Raw genomic sequence first — 25,693 nt, 5'->3', positions numbered from 1 at the left:
GAACTTTTAGTACCACATTTACAGCATGGATAGCCAATCAAACTGCAATTCATTCCTCTTCAAAAGACTGCTGTCTTCCTAAATTCTGCAGCTGGTCAGCAAGGATAAAAACCGTTCTTAACAGACATCAGTTTTACAGCATTACAAGAAAACATGATACGGATTGATCTATTTGGAGACCAGTGAATCTTATTGTTTATAAGATGATGGTTAAGTCTTCATATGCTTTTAAAGGTGCAACACACAGCCAGAAAATCAATGTTACACAGTTGTTTAACTGGTAAAATCTGTATGACAAATTTATGCTAATGCTGTCAACACAAAGAAAACTGGAATATGCTCATGGTCACCAAACACATTCAGCCACTTTGAGAAGACTCAGCAAAGTGGAGGTTTATGCAAAAGCTGCAATTTGAACAGAAAACTCTGTTCAAAACTTGTATTTTTTTTTAAAAAGCTACTTAGTATACCTACTAGCTAGGTATATTAACTGGAGATTCTTAACTGGACTTACTGCCAGAGTATGCTGATAGCTGATCTAACAAAACTGAAACAAGAATTTTAGATGATGAAAATGGAAAGTAATTACGGTGCAAATTGAAACACGATGAAATACTGAAATATTTCAGTCAATGTCACAGTGACATATTAAGTTAAATAAATCATTTAATAAGTTCTATTACCCTTAATTAAACTTATACATGCTATTAATCCCTCAAGCAATCCAATTAAACACTAAAGGAGTCTCCAAAAGTGCCCTACTGAAGTGAGTTTTAACAATGCAGCTAAACAGAATGCTGTGATCAGTCAGAACTCAGTGACCATTATGTAGCCAGTAAGCTGAAAAAGTATGTAAACTCACCTGCTCGGTGTTTTTGAGGTAAATGTTGTATTGCTCAAGACAAATAGTGTTCATGCACTGTTACCTGTGTTTTTCTTGGAGTTTTTAGTGCTTCACAGAGGAGGCTCTTGTTAGCAAATCCTTCCTTTGCAAAATGCTCACTCCTAAAAGACAAGCTCATGGTATTTTGTACAACACGTAACAGGAAAAAAAATTCATACTTCACCTTTCTTTCTTCCTCATTGGAAATACTCAGGAAAACTTTGAGGAAAAAAATAAGATTTAACATCATTGTATTTATTGGGTTCTGAAACAATACACATTCACATCCTTTTGAATACAGTACATTTGGCACAGTAATAATGTTTACGATGAAATAACACTAATGAATGGCAAGAGATTCAAATTACATCCATAAGAAAAAAATTCTGTACAAATAAATCCTCACAATAAAAAAAAAACCTACCCCCCCAACTGAATACACTTTATATTTAGCCAGAACTATTCTGCACATAATTTAAAAAGAGGTAATTTGTAAGCCTTTTAGGAGAGAATTATTTTTCACCCTATGGAGAAAAATTTATTTCCATCTTTAATAAAGTCTATTTGGGAGGAAAACAAAGAAACAATGGATTCTTTATAATTGTTATTATTAATAATATTTTTGGCATTTTGCACTCCTTTGACAAAGAAGGAACAGGAAAGATTTTACAGAACAGGCAGAAATGTAACAGAATGTCCATTTTTAAGAATTATCTTTAAAAAATGTTAACATAAAAACTTTCTGATGTAAACCCAAGGTAGAGGATCTAACTATTTATATTGAAGAAATGTCTGCCCATGCAAAAGTTTCTATTTCCTTCACTTTCTCTTAGCATCCTACTAAACACTGCAGGTGCTGAGGCCTCTTGAAATACAAACATTTGCTAATTATCTTCATGTTAGAAATGGGAATACAGACTACACTAGCTTGCACACAATAGCTTTATGGGATGCTTTTATTCCTTCAAAATAAATGCTCCTAGTTCTGTGTAAAGGCCTCTTGTTGAACAAACAGTAGTGCACTATCCAATAACTTGTCTTCCTAGCCAGTCTACTCATCCATGGAAAAGAATGCTTTAGCATTGTGATCAGTTCTTGCCTGGATGTCAAAATCTAACCGTGATGAGAAATAAACAGAGCCAGTGGCGAGACACAAATTGATGGGCAGTTCTACAATGTGTTTCTAAGAGAGAAAGAAATTTAACATTGAGATGATGCAATCATTAAGATGTTTATGTGCTGGTACTCAGCTCCAGAAGCTAGTCTTTTCCCAGTACAAAAGATTACTAAGGATAAATTAAATTAAACTAAAGGCTTGATCCATTATTACACCTGTAGGCCAGACAACACATTAATTGATATATCATAATATTTAATATTTTGAAATAATCATAAGAATATATATAATAATTACACCTGAGTTTTAAAAACAAAACAAAATGGAGCTGAATGGTGTCATCAGTAACAGGCTATGAGCAGCCAGACACAAAACTGACACAAACTAACTCATCTGCTTGAGTCCGAGATTATCTCTTAAAGCCAATGACTCACACTTTGTCCACCACGACTTGTAACATTCCTTTCTCTTTCCGAGCTCTATCATGTCATAATAGAGTTGAAGAGAACTATACAAGAGATTTAGTATAGCTTAATATATGTCTACATCTTTTATAACAAAAACCTCATCTTTCTGACAGTAACTTGAACCAATACACATACAAGAGTATTGCACATGGACATTATTATAATTATTCTTTCATAGACTAACATTTTAATAGTATGCCTGAACATGCAGCAGTTGATACCTCTATATTCAATGAATTCCACAGGCCTTGCAGCAAACACTATATACAAAATCTCACCTGTACAAAAGGCAAAAAAGCTTCTTTAGTGCCACTTTGCCAATCACAAGTATATATATTTTTGTGCAGCTGGAAATCCATGTGCAACAATTAAAATGGATTCCAATGACCGCTCACTCAGTCCAGTAAAATATATAATAAAATGACCTCAGCGATACATGTACACAAAAAAACCCCAAACCAAAACCAAAACCAAACCACAGGGTACTCCTGGAAATAAGTACATAACACTGTTAGCGTATCTACAAGAGGTAACTTCACATTAGTAATATTGTCCACATGAGTTACCATTTCAATTCATACACAAAAAAAATATCAATTTACAACTTTCGATAATGTCAGTTTGTGAATGTTTGATCTTCAGTTTTTTAACACACTTCCACATAATGCACGTGTAGCCTTATTTTGTGTCTTCTAAAAGCAGTTTTCTCTTTAGATTTTAAACATAAAACCCAACAAACACAGTAGTATTATGGTTTTGTAAAAGTGTGCAAAAGTAACACACTGCTGAGAAAATAAATATAAATAAGAAATTACTTATCACTGTAGCTACAATGGCAAATTCATAATGTTTATAATTAATTTTTAATGTAAAATTAACTGTAAACATTTGCAAACTTGGCGTCACATTAATGGTTCATTTAAAAGGATACTAAATTTGGTAACATGGATAGTACTCCCAATCGCCTGAAAAAGAGTAAAATGGCTATTTATAGCTGTGTTAAAGTACTATAGGCTTTTTATTCTTTAGCCCTTTAATAACTATCCATATAGTATCTATTTCTTGCTTTAAATAAAATTTCAGTTATCTTTGTCACTCTTATTCCTAAGAGTTTTCTGTACATTGTACGAGGAACTTCATTAAAATCCTTAATTGATGTGCTTCTTTTTTTGGACAGCTTTATAGTTTGTACCTCACCACAATAAATTAATAATTGAGTATTAAACCTCCATGAAGGCAGACTTTGCTTTTCAAAGGGCAGCTGAGTACAGACTTCACCATAACCGCCAGTGCAGAAGAAACAGTTCTCACCTTCTTAGCTTAAATACATATGATGATTACAGAACATGGTCTGCTAAATTGCTTTTAATAGTATAGCTTCATTTTCTATGGAAGAGATGCACTTTTGTCCTCTGGGAATTCCTATTCTTAGGAATAAAAGAAAAGTTGCAAATATACGGCAGTGTGTTACATCTACAATTTCTGATACAAAATTATTTTGCATTGCTTTGTGAGACAGAAATTAAGAGTGCTTTCAGGTCAGAAGACAAAGGAAAAAAAACAATAAATATATACTTTAACACGGGATATGGGCTCAGGGTAAGAGAAGTAGTTCTTGATCTACTGAGTCTCAGTGATTTGATGATCTCTTCAGAATCACTTCTTGCAGCATCATTCATCTGTCAGTCTAACGTTGTCTATGGCAGTAGCTCTTCTCCAAAATAAGAGAACCCTTTAAATTCTTCTTGATTGATTTGTTTTATAATTGTCTCATCCACTAGCGTTAATACTGGTTCTTCTCGTGTAAAGTCTTGATCAAAGTTATTTACATCCCTTTTGGTTTTCTGAGAAGAAAAATATAAATAAGGTGAATACTAAAACAGCACAATAAAATAAAAGGTGCTCTCCCTCTTCTCCATCCCCCCCAAAAGGCTGAATTTTCTGGAATGATTGAAATAAAAGAGGAGCTACTTCACACAAATAATAACAGACATATGAGAGAAGCTACAGGAGCAAGTAATATAAATGAGTTCAGGAGAGGCCACAGAAGCAGTACTATAAATGAGTTCCCAGAGACTCACGGGTCTCTTGACAGGCGAAGGAATAGCAGTATGATGATAAAGCAGGAAGCTGAAATTAGGACTGATTTAGAAAAGGCTTTGGCATAGTAGGTGGTATGGCTGTTTCCTCTTAGATTTGAACAAAATCATCTCTCATTTCAGAGGCACAGAGTGAACTGATATAATTGATTCCCCCACAACACAGTCTACTGTTTCAACTCTAATTTAACCGTTTCTTTAAATCAGGCTACACTCAGCTTTAAAAACCTGAGGTAAAGCTTGCAACAGCTCTCAATCCAAAATTCTTGAGCTCCACATTGGCAACTCAGATTTCCTAATGCAGCCGAATGTCATTCAGAGCACCATGGCAAAGTGTGAAATTCTGTCTCCAAAGAAATCCACCTCAGAAGTCTTCTTTATTTCAATGACATCAGGATTTCCCCATTGAATTCTAAAGCACCTCCCTCCTTCAGCAAAGCTGGGCCAACAAAGTGCAACTGGACATGTTCTGGGATAAGATGAATTAACCAGAAACAGTCTTGGGAGAGGCTGACTTGCTGTCCTCAGGACACTCACAACAGTGACTATCTGTGACCACTTACATGAAAAAAACACTCTAGGCTACAGCTAAAAACATTCTCCATGGTCATTCCCTTGAACCTGCACTGTTCACATTTTCTAAGTTAGCAGTGTATTTCAGGCACGTACAGGTTCAGGGATTTGGAACAAACATTTTTCTTTACACTGTCTCTTTTCTCTTTGTTTCATGGAATCTAATAATTATTTGAGTGATACTTAATGGAGGCACACTGACACATTGAAAACAAGCTTTGTGTTCATCCTGCACATGTATGAGATTAAGATGATACTGGAAATAGAATAGCTATTTGACTTGCAAAGTAAAATGATAAAGTCATACATCATAAAGTATATTAATGTATTCCAAATGGGATATACGCCCTCTTTCAACATAGGTAAATTTTTCTATAAAATATACATATATATAAATGTATTTTCTTCATCAGCTTTACTGAGGCACTAAACAGTTTTCTTTCTCACAATTGTAAAATGATTGCAGCAACCTTCACCGACACTGTTTGTGAGAACTTTAGAGATATAGGGAAAAAATGTCTATATAAATGCAAGAGACTGTTAATTGTAAACCATGTACTTTCTAAGTGTAAGCAAACAAAAATCTACAATCTCTACCTACAAAATTCCATTAAAAGGAAAGGGATACGGACTTAACAAACATATATACATGTTTATGTAGTTTACATTTGAAATATTTACTTTGTACATAAAGACAAGACATAAAGTATATGCAACCCATATACTTCAAACTGCATAAGGCATGAGGATGTGGCTTTGGACTTCATGGTTTTTTCGCAAATCATTTGGGCAAATATTGCAAAATAAGAATGAAATTCCACCTCAGTTTTGAAATGCATTAGATTGCAACTGCATCTACATTCTTCTTGTTCTCCATGTCCTACTGTAGTATTTTCACACACTCACACAATGAATTTTCCACAGGAATAGTCAATAAATCAGAAGGAAGCAAGTGAATATTTGCAGAAAGTAGAATTCAAATTCAGAACTGTAGTTATATGCAAAAGAAATGTGACTACACTCACACTTTAACCACTAGCTATCGAGAGCAAATAAGCTCTGGTGTAGCTGAAAACAAATACAATATATATTATTTTCAGGTTTTCACTCAATGTATTTGTGAAAAGTGTTATTTCCTTGTTGAAGCTAAAATAGTAAGATGACAAACTCCTCAAAGCCTATTGGGGCAATTAATTCCTAATAGCTACTTATTCCAAAAAATTATCACTAAGACTTGTGAAGGTGTTAGATGAAAAAAGAGCCCAGATGGGTACATCTAAAAAACTGTCCCAACATTGGTGTACCTAAGTCCTACTGATTAAAAATAATTGTGCTTTCAGTAGAACTTTGAATCCCAAGCTTTGTGCTTAGATTTAAAAGCCTACTAAGTTTTAAAATATGTCTTCAAGACCAAAGGAGGAAATAGACACTTTTGCTTTCTCAGATTTATAAACAATTCCATGTAGTTTTGGCAGCAGAGAGGTAAATAATCCAATTTATTAACAGGACAAGCATGGAGCAATCTATGATTGCAAGGATACACTAACAAGTCTCTAACTAACCAATTTTAACTGAGATTAAACAAATCACAGGGAAAAAAAGTGAGTGGAATAAGCCATAAAAGAGCAAAGGCAGAGTTCATAACAAGTGCTTCTTTTCAACAGAAAGATTTATTTGAGAAACCCTCCTTAGCAACTTAGGCACCTTCTTTCTGAAGCTATGCCTATTTTGCAAGGCTCCATCTGCTAAGACAAAACAGGTCTGGCCACATTTCTGCTACTACTGCTATTTTAATGTACTTGCACTGTGAATACTCTGGAGGCCAAGAGCGTGAACCAATACACAGTTGCAGCATGAGGACTCAGGATGAAGGTATGAAGGGCTGTGGTAGTCTCCTAGCAGAAAAGCTGAGAAGAGAAGAAAGATCTGCAAGGTAGGAGAATACAGGAAAGAAACAGAGTGCAGCTATTATCCAACTTTGAACATTAAAAAATCATGAAGATAAAAGGAAAAATATTCAGATTGGCTGGCAAATGCATCATTTAAAAGGTAATTAAATGGGTGGGACTCTGTTTATTTAGCTTGCAATTCTGAGACTCTGGGACGAATTATTTTAAACTTTAAAATTTTTTTCCAGGTAAGACTTTTCAATTTCAGATGACTGAAGAAAGTAGAGTACTAGGAAAAAAGAAGGCCCAAAACTACAGTTGTCCACCCAAACACACAGAAATTTAATGAAGTTTCAGATGCTGTTTTTTTTCTCTCTAGACTACCCAAGCATCTTGTCTTCACCGTCAGTGCTACACGAGAGCAGGGGCACAGCAGCTACCCAAGAGCTTCCAACAGTAGGTGCCAAATTCCACACTGCACTGAAACTACTCTACTGCAGGCAGCATGTGGGCAGAGCCTGTCTCTGACAAAGAGCAGCAGCAGTGACATGGCACTACTAATGACTAAAAATGACATGACTCCAGTTCTAAACCTCATCAGAAAGATGGCTTCTCCAACAGCAGAGTATTTCTGATAGTGAGAAGGAATAGTGCCTCACTACCTCTTGTGCAGAAAATGTGCTGGCCAGTTGATCTCTTGTTTTCCTTTTTCCCCCGCAGTGTGAATGCTTCATAGGTGTCCTGTCTGACCTAGTGTGACCTGTTTATCTTGTGAGACATGCTGGTCTTTCTTCATGTGGGTATGATCTGATTAGATATAACACTTAAGCTACAGAGATAGAACCCCTTGAATCAATGAATATTAATATGACTACTACCCATCAAGGATGAACCAGATGTGAATGACAGGAGCCTTTGGCATTGAAAAGCCACAGAAATCCTTATGAGAAGGCACCTGACAGAGGGTGTTCCAAACCAGGGAACTCAGCAAAGCTTGGACACCTCATTGGCTGGGTCATGATGCCAAGAGGCTCAGTGGACTTTCTTCTGCCTAATAAGGATTAAATTAATTGTCCAGTTTGGAGACATTAAGAGATATAGCTCTTTACTCTGTTACTTCTTATTTAATTTGCAAAAATCACTGAAACTCTTTCAAGTTCTTTGCAAGCTCAATGGCTGCACTAAATAGGGCTGGAATTGTCCATCAGGTTCAAATGCTACCCAGAGAAGGTGAAAAAAAGATGGAGGTGGTGGCTAGGGTTAGAGTTAGGAAGTGTTAGGAAATAACACTGCCACAAAAGACTAGGTTTTGTGTTTTAGTCTGATTGTCCTACAAATTCAAATGTGCTGTTTAAATATAATGAGAGGAATCCTCTTTAAATCAATTAATAGATTTCTGTTTATTTAGCAGAATGAGCAGCTAATCCAGAACAGATAGCTAACACAAGAAGTGAGGCCAGAAATTATCATTACAACAACGAACTAGTACGTTGAAAGAAAAAAATACTGTGCAATGATTTTTTTCAGTAAGTGGACCGTTTGACACAAAATATATACAAAGCTCATGCATGATTTTCACCGTCAGCACAGAAATGCAGATGCAGACTGACCTGTCTATATTGCTGAATGAAACATCTTTCCCTTTACTCCACTTCAATTTTTTGCCAATAGCAGTGCTTTGTGCCTTCTCATATATTTTTCAAGTCCACAGTGAAATCCTGGAGTTTGCCATTCATATGGAGACTGTCCCAGTGCAGCACCTGGCTGTATGAGCAGCATATCTCACACCCTGACAGATGCATTGAATCTGGGCAGGAAGCTGCTGCAGCTTTCAGTGTGCTGCTACAGGGGCATGGGGCAGCAGTGCAGCAGCAGGGACATGCAGCAGGAGTCACACCTTCTCATAGGTATTACATGGTATCCCTTAATTTTATTCAGGATTTTGCTTCAGTAAGAAACAAATGGTACCTATGTTTGGCACAGTATCACCCAGAAGAAATTCTTAGATCAGGATGATAAGAGTTTAAATATTTTGTATTTACCTCATCACTGATAAGACTTTCAGATTATATTTATCAAGACAAATGGAAAGTCAAGACATCAAACCAGCTGGTTTGAAGAACAAGGTTATGTGGCTAACCTCACATATCACTGTCCTCTCATTCACCTTTCCTTATTATGATAACAAAAACCACAGCACAGACAAAGATAACTTTGCACCACTGATTGGATCTCTTTTCGTAAAGGTGTAGTAGTTTCTAAAAAAATGAGACCAACTGTGATGATCACTCACGTTTGCACATAACTCATGCTGTATAGTGAGAAATTCGGTATGGATATTTTGAAGGAAACAAGCTGAGAAGCACAACACTCCAGGTCTATCTTTTGGTTTATCCTCAGGATACGTCTTCACAGTATTTGCATGTCCTGATAATCTATATCAGTATTAGAAGCAGTTCCTAGCTTGTCTTATTTCAGAAGATACGAAACACACGTTATCAAAGTAACTTTATAAGTTATTACATTTTTTCAGCATGTTAATTGCTCTATTCACACATGGAAGAGTTATAACGCATCCGTCATGAGCTGCAGTATATTCAACTGAAGGTTATGATGACAAAAAAGGTTTTGAAGCCAAGTACCTTTTACAAATATGCCAGCATTCATTCCTTCTAAGTAGAGGGGGAGTTTTTGTGCTCCTATATTATGCTTTCTTTAGATGTAAAGGACACCAAACACAGCAAAAGCAGTGGGAAAACCCCTCACTCAATAAAGATGTTAACAGATAGTGAAACAGTATTTGAAAAGCATGTCAACTTATGCAGTCCACAATTTAATCTGTTGTGGAAGTACACATATATTTAATAAACACCATGCTAATTCACAAAACTATGAATTTTAAAAGGGAGTATTTGTGATACAGTAAGCTGGAACCACCTTTATATTGAAACAGTATGTATCTTTCTTAGGAATGTGAAATGGGTCAAGGAGGAAGGAGGAATAAGCTAAACAATTAGTGTTATAAACATTTAATGACCACATGGCCAGAATGCCAGTCTTTGTATTTCTCTTTTACACAGCCTTTCTCAAAACCATAGCCTCCCAAAACCACCACCAAAAAACAAACAGCAAGGCAAACAAAATCAAAGCTCTGCAGGTTCACTGACAACTATCCTGTGTTCTCAGTCTCGGCAACGAACCTCTCTCAGAAGAAGTCATTGTAAAACCATTGTCCCCTATGGCCCTACTTGAGTATGGTTTTAACATGACCACAAGTACACAGCACTAAAGTTACATATAGCAAACTTACTTTGTTCATAGCCTGATTGCTAAAGCACAACAGTTACCTCTGTGCAAAACATAGATGGAGATAGATTTCAGAGGAGCTTCTGGGGAGCTCAGCACCATCTTCCCATCTGTGGTTAGTCCTTTACCCTCAAGATCCATCTTGTCCACCTTATCAGGCCTTCTTCCATCAGGACTCAATCGTGACATAGCCACTGCACATAAGCTATGCTATGGCAGAATACACACATTTTTTAAGGTGAAAAAAACTGCAGGGGAAGAGTGCTAACTTCTAAATTCCTACACTACATTTTTACCTTATGGTTGGTTTCTTTAAGAGATTTAACCTCATGAGAAACAATTTTATATTTCTTCTTGGGGCAGGGAGGAAATACAAGAACAGAAAGTAATGGAATATTCATATGAAAATACCCTTCAGCTGCACAATGCAATTCCTATTGTAAATCTTATGACACACTCTGCAGTGCAGATTTTATATGTGTGTCTCTCTAATTCACATTATATTGGCAAGCTTCCATTGATATCCTCAACTGCTTTAAGGTCATGATCAGCGATATCACCTCCCCTCTTACGTTCTGGCACACATCCAAGATTAGCCCATTTTTGGTTGTGTTCTCCCAAAATGGCAGTTCAACCATTGTTATAGCAGAGTTACAGTAATCAGGGCTGGTGCATCTGTGACGTTGTGAGTCCTCAAATACATGTGTAGGGGCCTTTTTGTCTTCCTGATCCCTAGCACTTTGGCACAAAGGACTAGCTATATCCAGACAACAGAGCTGACTTGCTAAGAAGAGAAAGAAGTGAGGCAGGTTGGTAAGTCCAGGGCACATATTCCTAGAATTCCAGTGACTTCCAGGAGACATCCCTTAAATCACTGAAAAATTACCCAAATATAGATAGTCTAACAGCGCACTGAGATATCTGACCAGATTTGTTCTGTAAAAGATCAGTAGATTTACTTTACTTTTCATTCTTTAACCAATCACAAAGACAAGGAATAAATTAAGGACACTGTGATGCTAGTAAATAGATGCATGATGTAATGAAATATTTCAAGACACTCTATGTATCCTGAATAAATACTGACCAACTTTCCAATGGTTTATTCTGCCTACGGTTACCTACCCCTTGAATCACTGAAAAGTACCACATTATGGAAACCTTCCTGATTATGACATGAAATTATAAATATATTGTAATATCTTGTGATTCTGAGCCCCTCCTATACTGAGGAGGCATCAACACGTGCATTGTGACGCTGGACGCAAAGAAACACCACAGCATGAAAGGTAATAGCAAGTGGGAGCATCATTCCAAGACTCAGTCACACACCAGAATGGTTTGCACAACAGGCCATAGAGTAAGAATGCTACACAGTTTTTGGCAAGACTGCCTTTATTTCTGGAAACTCGTGCTCTTTGATGCTTTAGTTAATTAAGAGAAAAACTTTTAGTTTGGCATGGATGACGCATATGACAGGCTTTCATAGAGTGAAATTGTATAGTAGGTCTTATACAAAGGGAGAAAGCTCCACGGTGATGGTTTAATTCTAAGACTACTGAATTATTAGAGATTATATTTTAAAGTGTAATGATTATTTTTAAGCCTTTACAAAGACAGATTAAAATAAAGATATATGTGACTTTAGAAAGAAGCTGAAGCTGTCTTTTTTTTTTAAACTAATGCACATATAAATTGTAGGCTAAAAAAACCACATTGCACAACTACGGATGAATTCCTACTACTTCTGCATCTCAGTACATCTTTCCGTCTTTCCTCCAGACACTTCAATTGCTTTTATTAAAAGAGCACAGGAAGACACAGCAGTTTGTAGTGACATGGGTTTAACTCTTGGTTCTGCCACTGACCTCCTTTGAGTTTGAGTAATTTTCTCTTCATACTACATCTAATTTTCTTCCTATTATTGTTCTTCTATACATGGGCTGCGATCTTCTCTGTCTATCACTATCTATGATCTCTTACATAAGTCTTTCACTTATATGGGTTTTTGCACAGTGGGAACCCCATTTTGCTGGGAATTTGAGCTGTTAATGAAGACGTGATGGCACAAACTCAAACTCTCTTCTTCTTGTTCTTGTCAAATATAAACACAATCCTACAAAGAGTCATCGGCAGTCATGGTCTCCAAATCCTTCTTTTCCATGCTCCATAATTAAGCCAAGGGAATTGTTGTTCTGTAGGTTCTTTGCAAATATGAATATGGCATGTTAGGAACAAGATCTGTGCTTAAGGTTCTTCATAAATATCTAGACTGAGTGTTCCTCTCATCATGCAGAATTTAGGCATATGACTTCTGGAGCATGCCGTTGAGAGGACTAGTACAAGGTCTGTCCCTCCACAGTAACAAAATCCCTTATAACAGCACAGCAGCATAACAGGAGAGGAGCAGCAGCTAATGAAGTGCTAGGATTCCTTACCATGTAAAGACATCTCCCTCATCCTGTTACTGATGATAAGTAGCTACATATCAGCAGCTTCAGTCCACCATCTGCTATTAGTGCATATGTTGAAGGAATTAAGTTTTGCACTAGTATGCTGAGCTGTGAACACATACATTGACGAATTTTTGCTGCCCATTTTGGATTAACATCCTAGTAAGACCTTATGCTTGCACTGGCATAGTATACTGCTAGTACAGAAAGTTCTGCATAAGAAATAAACCTAAAGCCAAACCTCTTTTTATACTCTATGTTCACTGGACTCCAACTGTGATGGGACTGGCCATGGACTGCCAGCCTTCAAAGAGTCTTTGCTTTTTTAGATAAATTCCTCTCCACCTTCTGAAAAAGAGTCAGATGCTACTGCTTCTTAATCATCTGGTGTTTTTCCCTTGGTCTTCATTGACATCAGAAACAGGCCCAACCTAGGAATATTATTTATTATCTACATCAATATAAATCTAAAATATTTCTGAAGAATGTACTGTAAGTAAATATGATAAAATTATTTCACGTAATGGTTTAGATTAATTTATGAAAATAGCACTGGAGATTAAAGCAGCCAAAAAGTGAAACAGAATTTCTGTTTTTCTTGGGAAGCCCTAAAGGAAAGCAAGTACACTGGCTGCTTATGACTCTATCCCAATGGGCACCACTTAACAATGTACATTTAACAGATGGTTAAATGAACTTAATTAGCCAGTATGAAAAGATTTTAGTGCTATAAGACTGGGACTCAACAAACCCAAACAAATACTGCTGGATCCCCAGTACAGAATCAAAAGAAGCATAATAAAAGTTGTTTAACTTATAAATATTTGGGAACCTGCAGTGCCTGGAAGTAGCTTTCAAATTTCTGTAATTCTAGTGTTATGCTAATCACAGCTCAAAACAGCTGCTGTAGACACTGGAGCTGAAGAGAATAAAAAGACTCCAAAAATAAGACTAATAGAATGAGAAATTCTGGGAAAAGAGAGCCTTGTTCATTCAAAAAACCAACACTGAAATCCCTCAAAAATACCAGCTCACTTACTCATGGTTTCTCTAAGCCGCCCTACAAGCTGCACATAAGCTCCTCAAAAGCTACATACTTACACTTTGAGCAAAGTTAGTGGTTGCATGAAGTGCCAAGCTAGCTGAAGCTTTGGAAACCAAGGCCCTTTATTTTGCTGGGGGAAGAGGCAGAAGTGTTACAGACTTCTCTGTCCTGCCCAGCCACGTGCTAGACCGACTGGCCTGAGCTATGTTTCAGGCAGCTATGGTACTGTTTGTTGTTCCCACCTGCCTATGCAAGTTCACCTGAGATCTCAAACTTCATTGTCTAACAAAAGCCAATGCTTCTCAATCAGCAGCCACCTGGCTGACACTTGAGCCCATAGCAGAAAAGTGTAATTTCTAGGAACTAGATGACATTAAGTATTTATGATACACTGTGGCAGGGGCAGCATGCAGAAAAAGTGTTAGACTCCCACCATTATGGCTGTTTGCAATAAAAAGTCTGTCTCAAAAGTCCACATCTATTTTTCTTTAGTTTTTCTAATGGATGTATGTTAACCATTCTCACAAATAGTCTCTACCCTGTTTCTAAACATTTGGGGTTGTTTTGCATACCAGTATTAATCACTATGAAGTCATTCTCAGGAGAAAGCCCCCTGCTTTCCTATGCCTGAAATGTCTGCAGCAAGTGGGGAATACATAATGTGCAATGTTTAATAATGGTACATGAGGGTCTGAGGTCTCAAGACCGCTCCCCAGTGTTTTGTCTAAGCAGTAACACTTCATGCAAAGGCATGCAGTATAGCCCCTTGCGTGCCCATCTGCTAAATGCTCATTGCCATGCACTGATGACTGAATGGAAATATTATGAAACTGAAGGGACACCTCAAGGTTATTAGGCCTAAAAATGGACCTACCTTGACATTTTCCCCATATTGAAGGCCTTACCTTAAAGAGGGACATTCACACTGAAGCAAACTTGAAAAGAGAGAACATTTATACAAAAAGAAATTTACTTGGCCTGTAATTTCCTATGTTCCATCTGGCGCTACTGAATGATACTGCATTTTACAGGATTTCTTCCCCACAGCGTAAAGGCAAAGTCATAATTCTGCATGGATGATGATACAATCTACTGTCACATAAAAGTAGAAGTGTGCTAAAAAAACCCCACCAAAACAGTATCATGACTTCCCAACACCAGGTTAAAAATCCCTCATTAAAAAGTAAAAAAATCTTTGCCTGTTTGCACTGGTATGAAAACAAATCTGAGATTATAGAACTCATGTTTCAAGCTAACATATTTGAAAGTTTTCTCCAGAAATGTGGTCCCTCTTTAAGGATTCCAGCCATATTTCACAGTAAGCAGATGGTTGCTGCAGCAATTTAAACACACACCTTTCTAATTGAAAACATTTTTCGGGAGCCATTCAGTGCAGCACCTATCCACGAGGCAGGTGCGGCCTCTGCCTGTTTGCCTGTGCAAACAGCCCAGCTGCACACTCCGTAGGTGCTGATTTGTATTTGCTATTTATTACCCAGTTTCCAAACGCTATGGGCACCCAGCTTGTTGTCAGGTCATAGGCAAAGGGTTGCCAAAATTTTGCCAGTTTTTCACTCATTTAGGGGAGGGGGAAAAGAAAATTCATGGTACTCAGTGACTCCAGTTGTAACCCACAATCATTGGCTAGGACTAGAATTGCGTATTTGGGAATGATTTTATTTCAAACCTTTGCTGCAGTGTAAAACTGAGAGAGGACACATTGCTGGCATCCTTAAGTCAAGACTTAACAAGGGAGTTTGGGTTCACAAAGGAAACTGCATACAGACAATGTGGCTCAGATAGTGATAACTAAGGGGGGAGGGACTTCAATAATGGTTTATCATTATCTTTGAGTTACTGGAGCTGAGAGGGGTGCAAATTACTGTAGGAAATTTGAGGCAGAGGACTAAGATGAAATCTGCTAACACTGAGGTCCTGTATAGCATAGAACACTCTTCCAAGGGAAGTCCTACACATTCAGTCAATTTAAAAGCCAGGCTGATCTTGAGCATTTGTTTTTTAACACTTCTCAGTCATATTTTTTTGCTGTCACAGAACTTTGCATTAAGCATCCTGAGATTACCACAGAGGGGAAACACAGGCATGAAAAGGTTAGGTGATGCAGCCTGGACCACGTAATGAATATCTAGAAAATCTGGTAGAAGAACTCATATATCTTGTAATTCTCGGGTCTCTGGGTTTAGCAGCTAGACCAACTCTCTATCCTGAGAAGCCAGAACTGAAGAAGGAACCTACAAATGTTCAGAAAATATTCTCAGTGATATAACAGTAGCAATTGAAGAGGTTGTAAAATGAAGGGATTCACATTAGATGAACTAAACAGGCCCGCAGCAGCTGTTGTTGCTCCATACTGCAAGATAGAATTTTGCAATAGACTATCTTGTTCATTTTGTTTCTAATTCTCTCAAAGAAAGTGAGCTTTTAGAACTGGAAACAAAAAAATTATGAATACATTGAGAAAATTAAAATAATGTATTGTTCTGTGAAAGCTGCATGTTGACAGTGAATCATTGTAATGCGATTATTTTGTTAACTTCATCTACATAAAGCCACCCTATAAATGGATTGCCCCAGGCACTGATAAAGCCATTAGCAATGTAACTTTGGCTTAATTGCTAGAAAGAAATACATATGGCAAACATCTGTTTTACCAGGCTTTGTATTACCCTCTAGCTCAGCTTTTTCATGTTGAGGATGTCTTAGATGAAGTCTCAAATTTTATCCAATCCTGACAGTGACAACAGGGTGGATGAAAACACCAAATCTGTCTGTTTGTATGCACATTTCAAGGGTTGACAGTGAAAACTCAGTCTGAACGGACAGGAGTGTGCCTGTAGTGAGACTGTCCTTGCTGCACAGTGCCTAACAGCTTTCTCTGTCTTACAGCTCCTTGCAGCACAGTGAACCACAGTGACCATGAAATATGATTTTCTTGTGCTAGTCTAATTCTACAAAAAACAAGAAAAAAAGCCCTCAGAAGCCTAGAGTACATCTCCTGTGAGGAAAGGCTGAGAGTTGGGGCTAAGCCTGGAGAAGAGAAGGCTCTGTGGAGACTCTTCAATGCTTAAAGGTGGCTTAAAAGAAAGAAGGGGTCAGACTTTTTAGTAGGGCTTTTGTGATAGGATAGGGGGTAATGGTTTTAAATAAAAGAGAGTAGATTTAGACTCGATATAGTTTATGATGAGGATGATGAAACACTGGAACAGGTTGCTCAGATTGGTGACAGATGCCCCATTCCTGGAAAGATTCAAGATCAGGCTGGATACGGCTCTGAGTAACCTCATCTAGTTGATTAGGTTCACTGCAGAGGGGTTGGACTAGATGATCTTTAAAGGTCCTTTCCAACCCACACCATTCTATGATTCTATGATTTTTGAAATTTATGCTCATATGAGGCTACCACTGACTTCAGCCAAATGAGTAACAAAATTTGGGCAGTGATCTTCCTCCATCCCTCTTGCGAGAGGGGTTGTGATACTGTGCATTTTTGCCACTTGTGCACGTCTCTGAGCTTCACTGGCTGATGTTAGTGATATGTCAGCAGGCCACAGGTTCAGTCTGGAAAGCCGGTTGTGCCCTCAGAAATGGCACAAAAAATTTCTTGCAGGGAATCTATAACAATATAAATTTAATCAATACACATTAAAGCTGAAGTAGCAATCTATTTCAATGACTGTTTTTAATGCATATTTTATTATTTGGTATGGATGGACAGAATCATCCCATCATGCCAGTAAGCAAGATCTACCACACTTACCACCATATCAATAATTTTGGTAAGAAATTAATCTACTACACCCCTGTTTTAATTTATAATATGGAAAAAGCACTTTGAAAATGGAAATAACGAATTCAGTCAAGCCAGGAACATAGCCATGGAAATAAAGAAAGATGGAGAGCAGAGAATCACTGAATACTATCGAGTCTGTGGTTCTCGGGCAACCAGTTATGCTGCAAACCATAGCCTGGTCTTATGGTTACTGATCAGGGAAATTTCATTTTCCATATGAAATAAAATTCCAGGAAGACTACATGCAACAAGACAGCTCAACATAGGAATAAAATGCCTCAAAAGAATTTCTGTCTCACAACAGTCGCTCTAAAGAAAAGATATCCGTCTGCACTAAAACGGCACTTATTTCTGGCATTTGCAATTACATATTCATGTCTGCACTAAAGGCAGTGAGGAAGAATAATGTTATTTAGAAAATTTCATGACAGTCTGTGAAACTCTGAGAATTAGGCTTTGAGAACAGCAAAAATGATCTTCAAGAGACATTGCAAAGGTCACTGTAGCTTAGTTATAGCAAATATCCTCTTAATAGCTGTTCAAACATTTGCTTGATTTCTAATGTACATGTTCCGGAGCTATTATTTTTATTTCTACAGCAGCTTAACATTTTTAACAGCTTTACATGGAAAAAAACTCTCAGTATGGTAAACCATTGTGTATATATCTATGGAAAATTAATTTTGCCACTGAAAAGCCTCATAATTCTAGGAAAGGAAGAGCTGATAGATAATATGGATCATAGGACTGAGCCCTAGTGCATTTTCACCCCTTTGTGTTCTCTATCCCAAGTCATTAAGCTAGAGGAGCAGTCAAAGATTCTTCACAGCAGGTTTCAGAGCCACCAAATCTGCCTCCATTGTCTTCTCCTAGGACAACCTGGGGTGGAACTGCAGTCACTGCTTAGCAATCTAAACTCAGGATTAGTGCTCTGCCCAGGGCACTCTTGCAAGCCTTCAGAAAACACAGTCAGATTTTCAAAGACCTTTTGGACTTAAGTAATTTTCATTCCAAGGCTGAAAACAGGAAAGAAATTTCACCTTCCAAAGCATCATTAGAATAATCAAATCAAGTACAAACTACAAGGACTTTAATGGTATATTTCTGGTATAATAAGGTACATAATCACATCCATCCACTGTGTGAATGAGATTTAAAAAAAAACCCACATCCTCAAAAGTCTGGCTAATAAACAGCCATGCAGTGTTTCTTCCAAGTCCAGTTGAAAAATTCAGACTTAGGATTGGCACAGCTGAAGAGACACACCTGAACCATGGAGAAGCACAGGCCTTGCAATACCATGTAATAGAGCTCCTCAGAAAATATGGCAGATATAGGGTGAAAGGTAACAGAAAATCAAGCCAGCTGTGCTAATCAAGGAACTTACGTGTTTTGGGGATCAGCAGAGTAGTGAGGCAGAACAGAAGTAAGGGTTTTTCCACACTGGCACCTCCATGACCTCCCTTGGCAGATTATTCCATTGTCTGATGGGACCTCAGTGTTTGACCATTTTCCCTAATGACTTTGCTTGTTTAGTGTCAACATTTTATATTGCCCAGAGCTCATTTGAATACATCTCATGTATTGTTTTATTTGGAAGTGTTTACAATATAATCATAAATTTTCCCCCCTTAGTCATCTTAATGGTCAGAAAATAGAAGACTACCTGGGTAAATATATGCATTCTTGCATGAGCAAAATTTTGTATATGCATGCAAAACTCAATTTAAATGCACAAATGAGTATATATGCACTGTATGCTTCTTTCCCAGCACACATGTACACTCAATACATATCACATGCAAGAATGTCTATTTTCTGACTAATAATCTGGCCTCTCTTCTCATAGCTATTTTCACACAACTACGCCCTCCTCAATATAAGATTAGAATAATTTTTTTAATCTTCTTTTAATATTACAAGTCACTTTTAAATAATCAACAGCCCTTTATTAATACTAAAAGATGTTAAAAACCAGAAAACATTCCAAACACAGGCATTAGTTAAGCTTTTTCATAGTTATTCCATAGCTATGGAATAGTTAAGTTTGTTAAACTGAATCAATGAATCTCAATCCTACACTCACAACTGAATTTATGAACTCTATCTAGATTTTAAAGTAGATTTTATTTCACTAGTGTTCATCTTTTTCCCTCTTTTCTGTATTTTTCAAAGTGAGTGCCATCTCATCTAGCTTGACAAATAACCAAAATCACCTTTACAGCATTTGAAATTTACTACCCTAGATTCCTTTACCATTTCTGAAGTTAAATAATTAACAATTATATTTTATTTGTGTGATCCTTCTCTCCAGCCTAGATATATACCACACTTCACTTTCCAAGTAATAAATAATTCAGTTTTAAGAGAATAAGTAAAAATTTCAGTATGATCTTGCTCAAAGATTCCTACACAACAACAAAATCCAAACAACTGCTAAAATTAATACAGCTGGTATGAAACAACTGATTGATCATAACATGGTATAAATACATAAGGTATGCCCTTTGTAAGTGTAAAAAAGTTATCAGTAAAAGTTAATAGGACCTGGTCTCTGGGGAAGATATCTTAGAGAGAGCAGACTGAGAACATGAAAAATAACAGAGATGACTGTAACACAGAGTGCATATTATCTGAATTCACCACCATAAAAAAAAGAGTTCAGAAAAAAAATCCATGCATACAGAACTACCAGACTTCAGGAATCAAATTTGGTAGAATAAAGGAAGTTGGCAGATACAATATAGAAAGAAGTACTATGAAAATCCAACATTACAGAAGCAGCCTGAAGAAAAATGAGAAAAGGTATAAACAAAGATGCATAAAATCAACCTAACAATTATTAAGGAGCAGGGAGCTGCCCTAAAAATTACATACAGGACTACTCTGAAATAACCAGAAATCACTGCTAAAACCAAAAGGTTCAACTAAAATACCATTAAAGAAAGCAGAAAAGGGGAAAAGGAACAAAACAACAGGAATTAATGAAATAGGAATGGCTTTATAATATAAAGGCAGTGCAATAATTACCAGAAAGAGAAAGAAACTCCACTGAGAAGGCAGAAGGCATTTATACAAGCAATGAATAAAAATATCTGATATATGAAATGCCTCCTGACTTTCAAGGACTGCCACAGTGGGAGTACTTACAAAAATAATAAAGGCCTCATAAAAATATTTATTGTCAAAGGGACTGTGCATCTTGATCATGAAAGTAAAACAGCCAATAAACAGACTAGATGAGAGGAATCTGGAAATTAGATGCAGCCATAAGGTGAAAATTATTCTAGAACTGTGCATCTTGATTTGGTAACTATATTAACAAAACTCTGATGAATACTGAGCAAAGCAACAAAAATTACTGTGAGATGAAAGGCCAAATTCTTGTGAAAACAGGAAAAGAGCTATAGACATGCAACTCAGCTAACACCGAGTATGTCTATCTGCAGCTATTCGAGGACTGTGGAACCTGACTGGAAAGCAGTTAGTCACAGTATTAAATAGGCTTCAGGTAGATACTAAAGGACTTAATTCGGGGTTTCCACTGTTTGCAGCAGTACAGAGATTTGTACATCAGCTCAGGCAGTAGGTGCAACCTGGTCACACCTCCAGAGCAGAGCTGGGCAACTGGGTAAGGGAGCTGACATGCCCAGCTGGTTGGACCCTTTCCAGGAGTGGGGCTGGCTCAGGTCTTCCTCTGCGTGGAGTTACGCCATTATAATGTTTCCATTCTCCAACAAATACATTAAGAAAAACTTCCTCATGTGATAACACTATATCTTACTATAACTCCTAGAAAGACATTCACAAAAGATAACTTTCACCTACAGTTGTCAATCCCTTTAGGCTCTTTCTGCATAGCTACAGAGGGAGAGAGATTTCTCCAAGAGTGGACTCAGAGGAGCTACCTCAGGCTCCTGTTCTGGACAGAAAGTCCCACTTTCACCATCTACATCAGAAACTTAGGGAAATGCATCTCGCTTGACTAAAAGGAAATGCTTTAAATGTGACAGACATTCTTCAGAAACAGAGGGGACTTCTTTACCTCTAAATTTAAGTTAGGATTCAGTGCTGAGCCCAAAGTCTTAGGGATTTTTTGTTTGTTTGTTTTGCTTTCTGCTTTTTTTTTAATACCTTGACCATATTTACAGGCAAATCAAACACTGTAATTCGGAATGTGCAAAGTCAAAACATGCAAATCAATCTCAAAGGATTTATCCTTGCACTGTTGCTCTCTTGCTCTTGCTCATAATCCTTGCTCTCTTGCACTGTTAAAGCACAAAAGTAACTCCACAGATTCTCAGCTAAAAAGTTGATATTTGGTTAACTGTATTTTCATCCAGAGGAAGACTAGAATAAGTAAAGTATTTTTTCTTGGCTTTCATAGTTTCTGCAGGTGGGGCTGCTATTTACAAATTTTTGTTACTTTAAAATAGAAATACTTGATTATTACCCAGGAAAATGTAAGGACATAGATTTATCTAATCATGATGTATATTTCTTTCCCCTGGGAAGCTGTTTTTTCAAGTGTCTTCAGTTAAAATATTATTGATCACAAATCCTTGCCTCTGTCTTTTACTACAAAATCCAGTGGCCATCAGCAATGCAGAACTGTAGAAGAATTCACACAGAAAGTACAGATAGTATATACCCCACGAAATAATCTCTTCTGACTACGGTATCTTTAAGAACACAGAAAAATAATTAAAACAGGGCCTCGAACCCTCTCATGCTTTATGTGACTGAACATGAACATCTTCCTGTGCATTAAATCTGTTCCTGACACTTACCTTCACAGAAATAATGACAAGACAATCTTTTCAGTGACATTGTTATCTTATTATTTCAACCCCGCGATTATTTCAGGTAATCTCATGTCTCTGAAAAGCCAATAAACAGAACTGTCAAACTAAGTTTTCTCTGAATGTTATGCAAACTGTTACTTACAATCCGAGGTTTGAAGGGTGGCTTGATTTTCCTTTGTTCTAGAAGAACCCAGTCAATTTCCTTGAAAAACGGGTGCTGCTTAATCGCGTCTTCCCCATTCTGTGATGCCACACAGCCAAGTCGCTTATTGGGGTTTTTTGTCATGAACTACAGGGTGGGGGAGGGAGAAGAAGAAGTTAAAATATGAATGGCAATGAGTGGAAATCATTTGCAGCTCAATTATACACTATAATTCCTAAAGCTGAGTTTTTAGAGACAGTCCCCTTTCAGAAGGTTATTTTTTCTGGCCCTCCAAATTTCAGAGGTTCCAGCCAAAACAGAAGATTCAACAACTCCAAAGTGTATATGTCCTTCAGGAAACTTTCAATTGCTTGCTGAGACCTCCTAATTTCGTCTGACTGGGTGTGCTAGAGGAACAGATTTTTTCAGCGTTACTAGTTCCAGCTCTGGTCAAAAATACTAAAGGAAAGAAAGAAAAAATTAAACCCTCCAGAGACAGTTCTAAAAAGAGAGTCAGGATAGCTCTTATTTTACCTTATTTGCTGTATCTTAACTTAAAAACAGGGTCTTTTAATTGGGGGGATAGAGGCTACATATTATGCTTACTGTTGTTTATTTTCTTTGCATATGTAGGTTGCTTAATCATACACTCCATTCAACCAGACACATGAAAAGCCATAACTTCCTTACTCACTTCTAGGATTTTATTCTAATACAAGTAAGAACAGCACCTGCAGAACAGCTATGTGAATTATAAGCATCCTATTTGTTTCAGGAAATACATGGAAAGATCAGTACAAGCAGAAAGCTTCCCTTGAGAAGGTCCATGACATAACTTGCACAATCCCTTTCATTTTTAGTACACCATTAGTGCCAGCAACTGGCACATTAACATTATAGAATTATCTCAAGATTTGCTATTACTTCATATTCAGCCATTATATAACATTTGCAAATTAAAAAAAAAAAGTGCACAAAGGAAACAAAATGTGATAATTGTTCAGTGCCTTTTTAACCCAGGTATCACATTAGACTATACTTCTGTAGAACAAAAAAACTTAGAAAAAAATAAATCTCTGTAAGGCATGCCCTTACTTTAGTATTCCAGTTATTAGATAAGTAGCTACTGAAGCCCTTAAGACGATTTTAGATAGCTAGATCAACCATCCACAGAAGAATACCCTTGCTATCATTTTAAAGACATAACATAGATCAGCAAGGCAATTCTGTCTACGGTTTCTGATATACACACTGCTCTGAAGACCATCCTTCTCTTTGGTCTTACGTTCTACTGCTTTGCAAGCTATTTTGCAAGTGGTCAAGTCATATCTAAACTACTGGCCATATTTTCTACGGGCAGGAGAAACAAAGGTTTTGAAAGGATTACTGTGCTTTGGTGAGGTCTCTTGGAAAACCACAAAATGCATTCCTACATTCCTCTGCTTTATTTCATCTCTAGGACTGGAGTGAGCAGGCCAGGAACCAGCAGCCACACATATTGCAGAAACAGAATATGGGAACTACAGGATAAGCCTTTTGTACCATATAATCCACGTATCAAAAAACTAGAATGTGATCCTAGTATCTGCCATGTCATTTTTAAGAAGCCCTGGACATGAAAATATGACTAGATAGTACAGTTTAGTGATGCATTTTACAAACTGCATGAAACTTCAAAATGGATGATGAGGGAGAACAAATTTTAAGAATGAATACTTAAACCAAACCAAAACAATTATCATATGCATATGCAATGAAATAAACTTCTAAAGTAGACATTTAATTGAATGAATTTAATCCTTTTCTGTTCTGAAGCACAAGCTGTTTATCAATAATGATGCAACTGTCAGGACACATACAGTTGTTAACCATCCTGTGCTGAAGAGATGGTTGCAAATGGAGCTGACAGCCATTGCCATGTGTTGGCTTTTTATTTTCCCATACTAAGGCAGGAACCTCCTTTTATGAAAAGAGAAGCCTTTTAGAATCAGAGTTCCTACTGACTTAAATGGTAACAGGACAAAAGGTTGCTGAGATAGCCATGCAACCTGGGGCCTGAATCAAGGATCATTTGGCTCTCAAAATTTTGCTTCTTGAAGTAAATCACACATCTTAAAAACAGAGTTCTGCTTCTGTACCCGAGACCCCTGTCATCCAGCTACAAAGGGAACACACACTGTAGACACGACCTCTCCCTATTGCTTATGAAGAAGCACAGAGCCAGTTTCAATGAAGAATTGTTTTCCTTACCACACAGGAAAGAATTTAAATAGCAATTCCTGTCAATCCACAGAAACAGGACTAATAAGATGTGTGGATTTTCATGGGATAAGCAATGTGCTGCCTTGCAATGCTGATCTGTAAAATCATTCTCAAGTGTTTTGTTGGAAATAACAGAAAAACTGTTTCTTCAGAAAGTAACTGTTACTTAATAGAAGAGAATGTCTTCTTATTAAACTTTCCTTGCATGCTGTTTGAAGGAGTGTAAAAATACACAGTTTCTAAAGAATAAAACCCACATCTCAAAGCACAATGTGAGGAAACGAAGTGTTCCAAAGTTAATCCCTTGCTACCATTCAGCAGTAAAATACACAGATGCCTCTTTCTTTCCTCTGTTTTTCCTGTTCTTCATTTAACAAAGTGTGGACAAGGATAAGGTGAAGAACACAAGTTTCAAACAGGTTTCAGACCATAGATGCATAGACAGCAGGTTACTAAATGTAAGGAAATCTGTTCTTTTTATGGTGCAAACTGCCACAGCTTCATTAAATTATATCAATTTATGGCCATGAAGACATCTTGTCCAATGAGGAATAATCTATTATTACAGTGTAAATCTATTTAATGGATGCAACCTCTTTTTAAGGATTATAATGGCATTAAGGATTAACTTCAGACAGAAAGATGTAAAATAAAAAAATGCTACGACTACGGCAAGATACAAACCATCACGCCTACTATCGAAATGTAGACCCAGGAAATCAGTCTCATAAAAATTTATAACAAAGTCAGCTTCAAAAGAAATTAGAGGGATTAACACCCTTGCACTTACATTCACAAAAATACATAGCTTAACACCCGCAGTCCAATTCTATGTCTGCAT

General features: G+C 37.1%; 1 protein-coding gene across 2 annotated transcripts in view; it reads right to left on the bottom strand.

Annotated features, from left to right (window-relative positions):
- Nucleotides 1-1,117: 1,117 nt before the first annotated feature.
- Nucleotides 1,118-25,693, bottom strand: part of PRKCE (protein kinase C epsilon) — a 286,394-nt gene continuing 261,818 nt past the window's right edge. Inside the window, exons 14-16 of one of the 2 annotated variants that reach the window (XM_029965059.1) lie at nt 22,591-22,737; nt 14,738-14,767; nt 4,209-4,311 (exon numbers count right to left, since the gene is read on the bottom strand). In XM_029965059.1, the coding sequence (XP_029820919.1) occupies nt 14,753-14,767; nt 22,591-22,737 (162 nt within the window). In that variant the 3' untranslated portion in view covers nt 4,209-4,311; nt 14,738-14,752. Of the gene's footprint in view, nt 4,312-14,737; nt 14,768-22,590; nt 22,738-25,693 lie in introns of both variants that reach the window. The other variant, XM_029965058.1, reaches the window with a different exon arrangement.

This window comes from Manacus vitellinus, unplaced genomic scaffold (assembly GCF_001715985.3).
Source record: "Manacus vitellinus isolate BGI_N305 unplaced genomic scaffold, ASM171598v3 scaffold_8_pilon, whole genome shotgun sequence".
NCBI lineage: Eukaryota > Metazoa > Chordata > Aves > Passeriformes > Pipridae > Manacus > Manacus vitellinus.
Note: the sequence above shows the minus strand (reverse complement) of the source record. Positions and strands in the feature narration are given on the sequence as shown.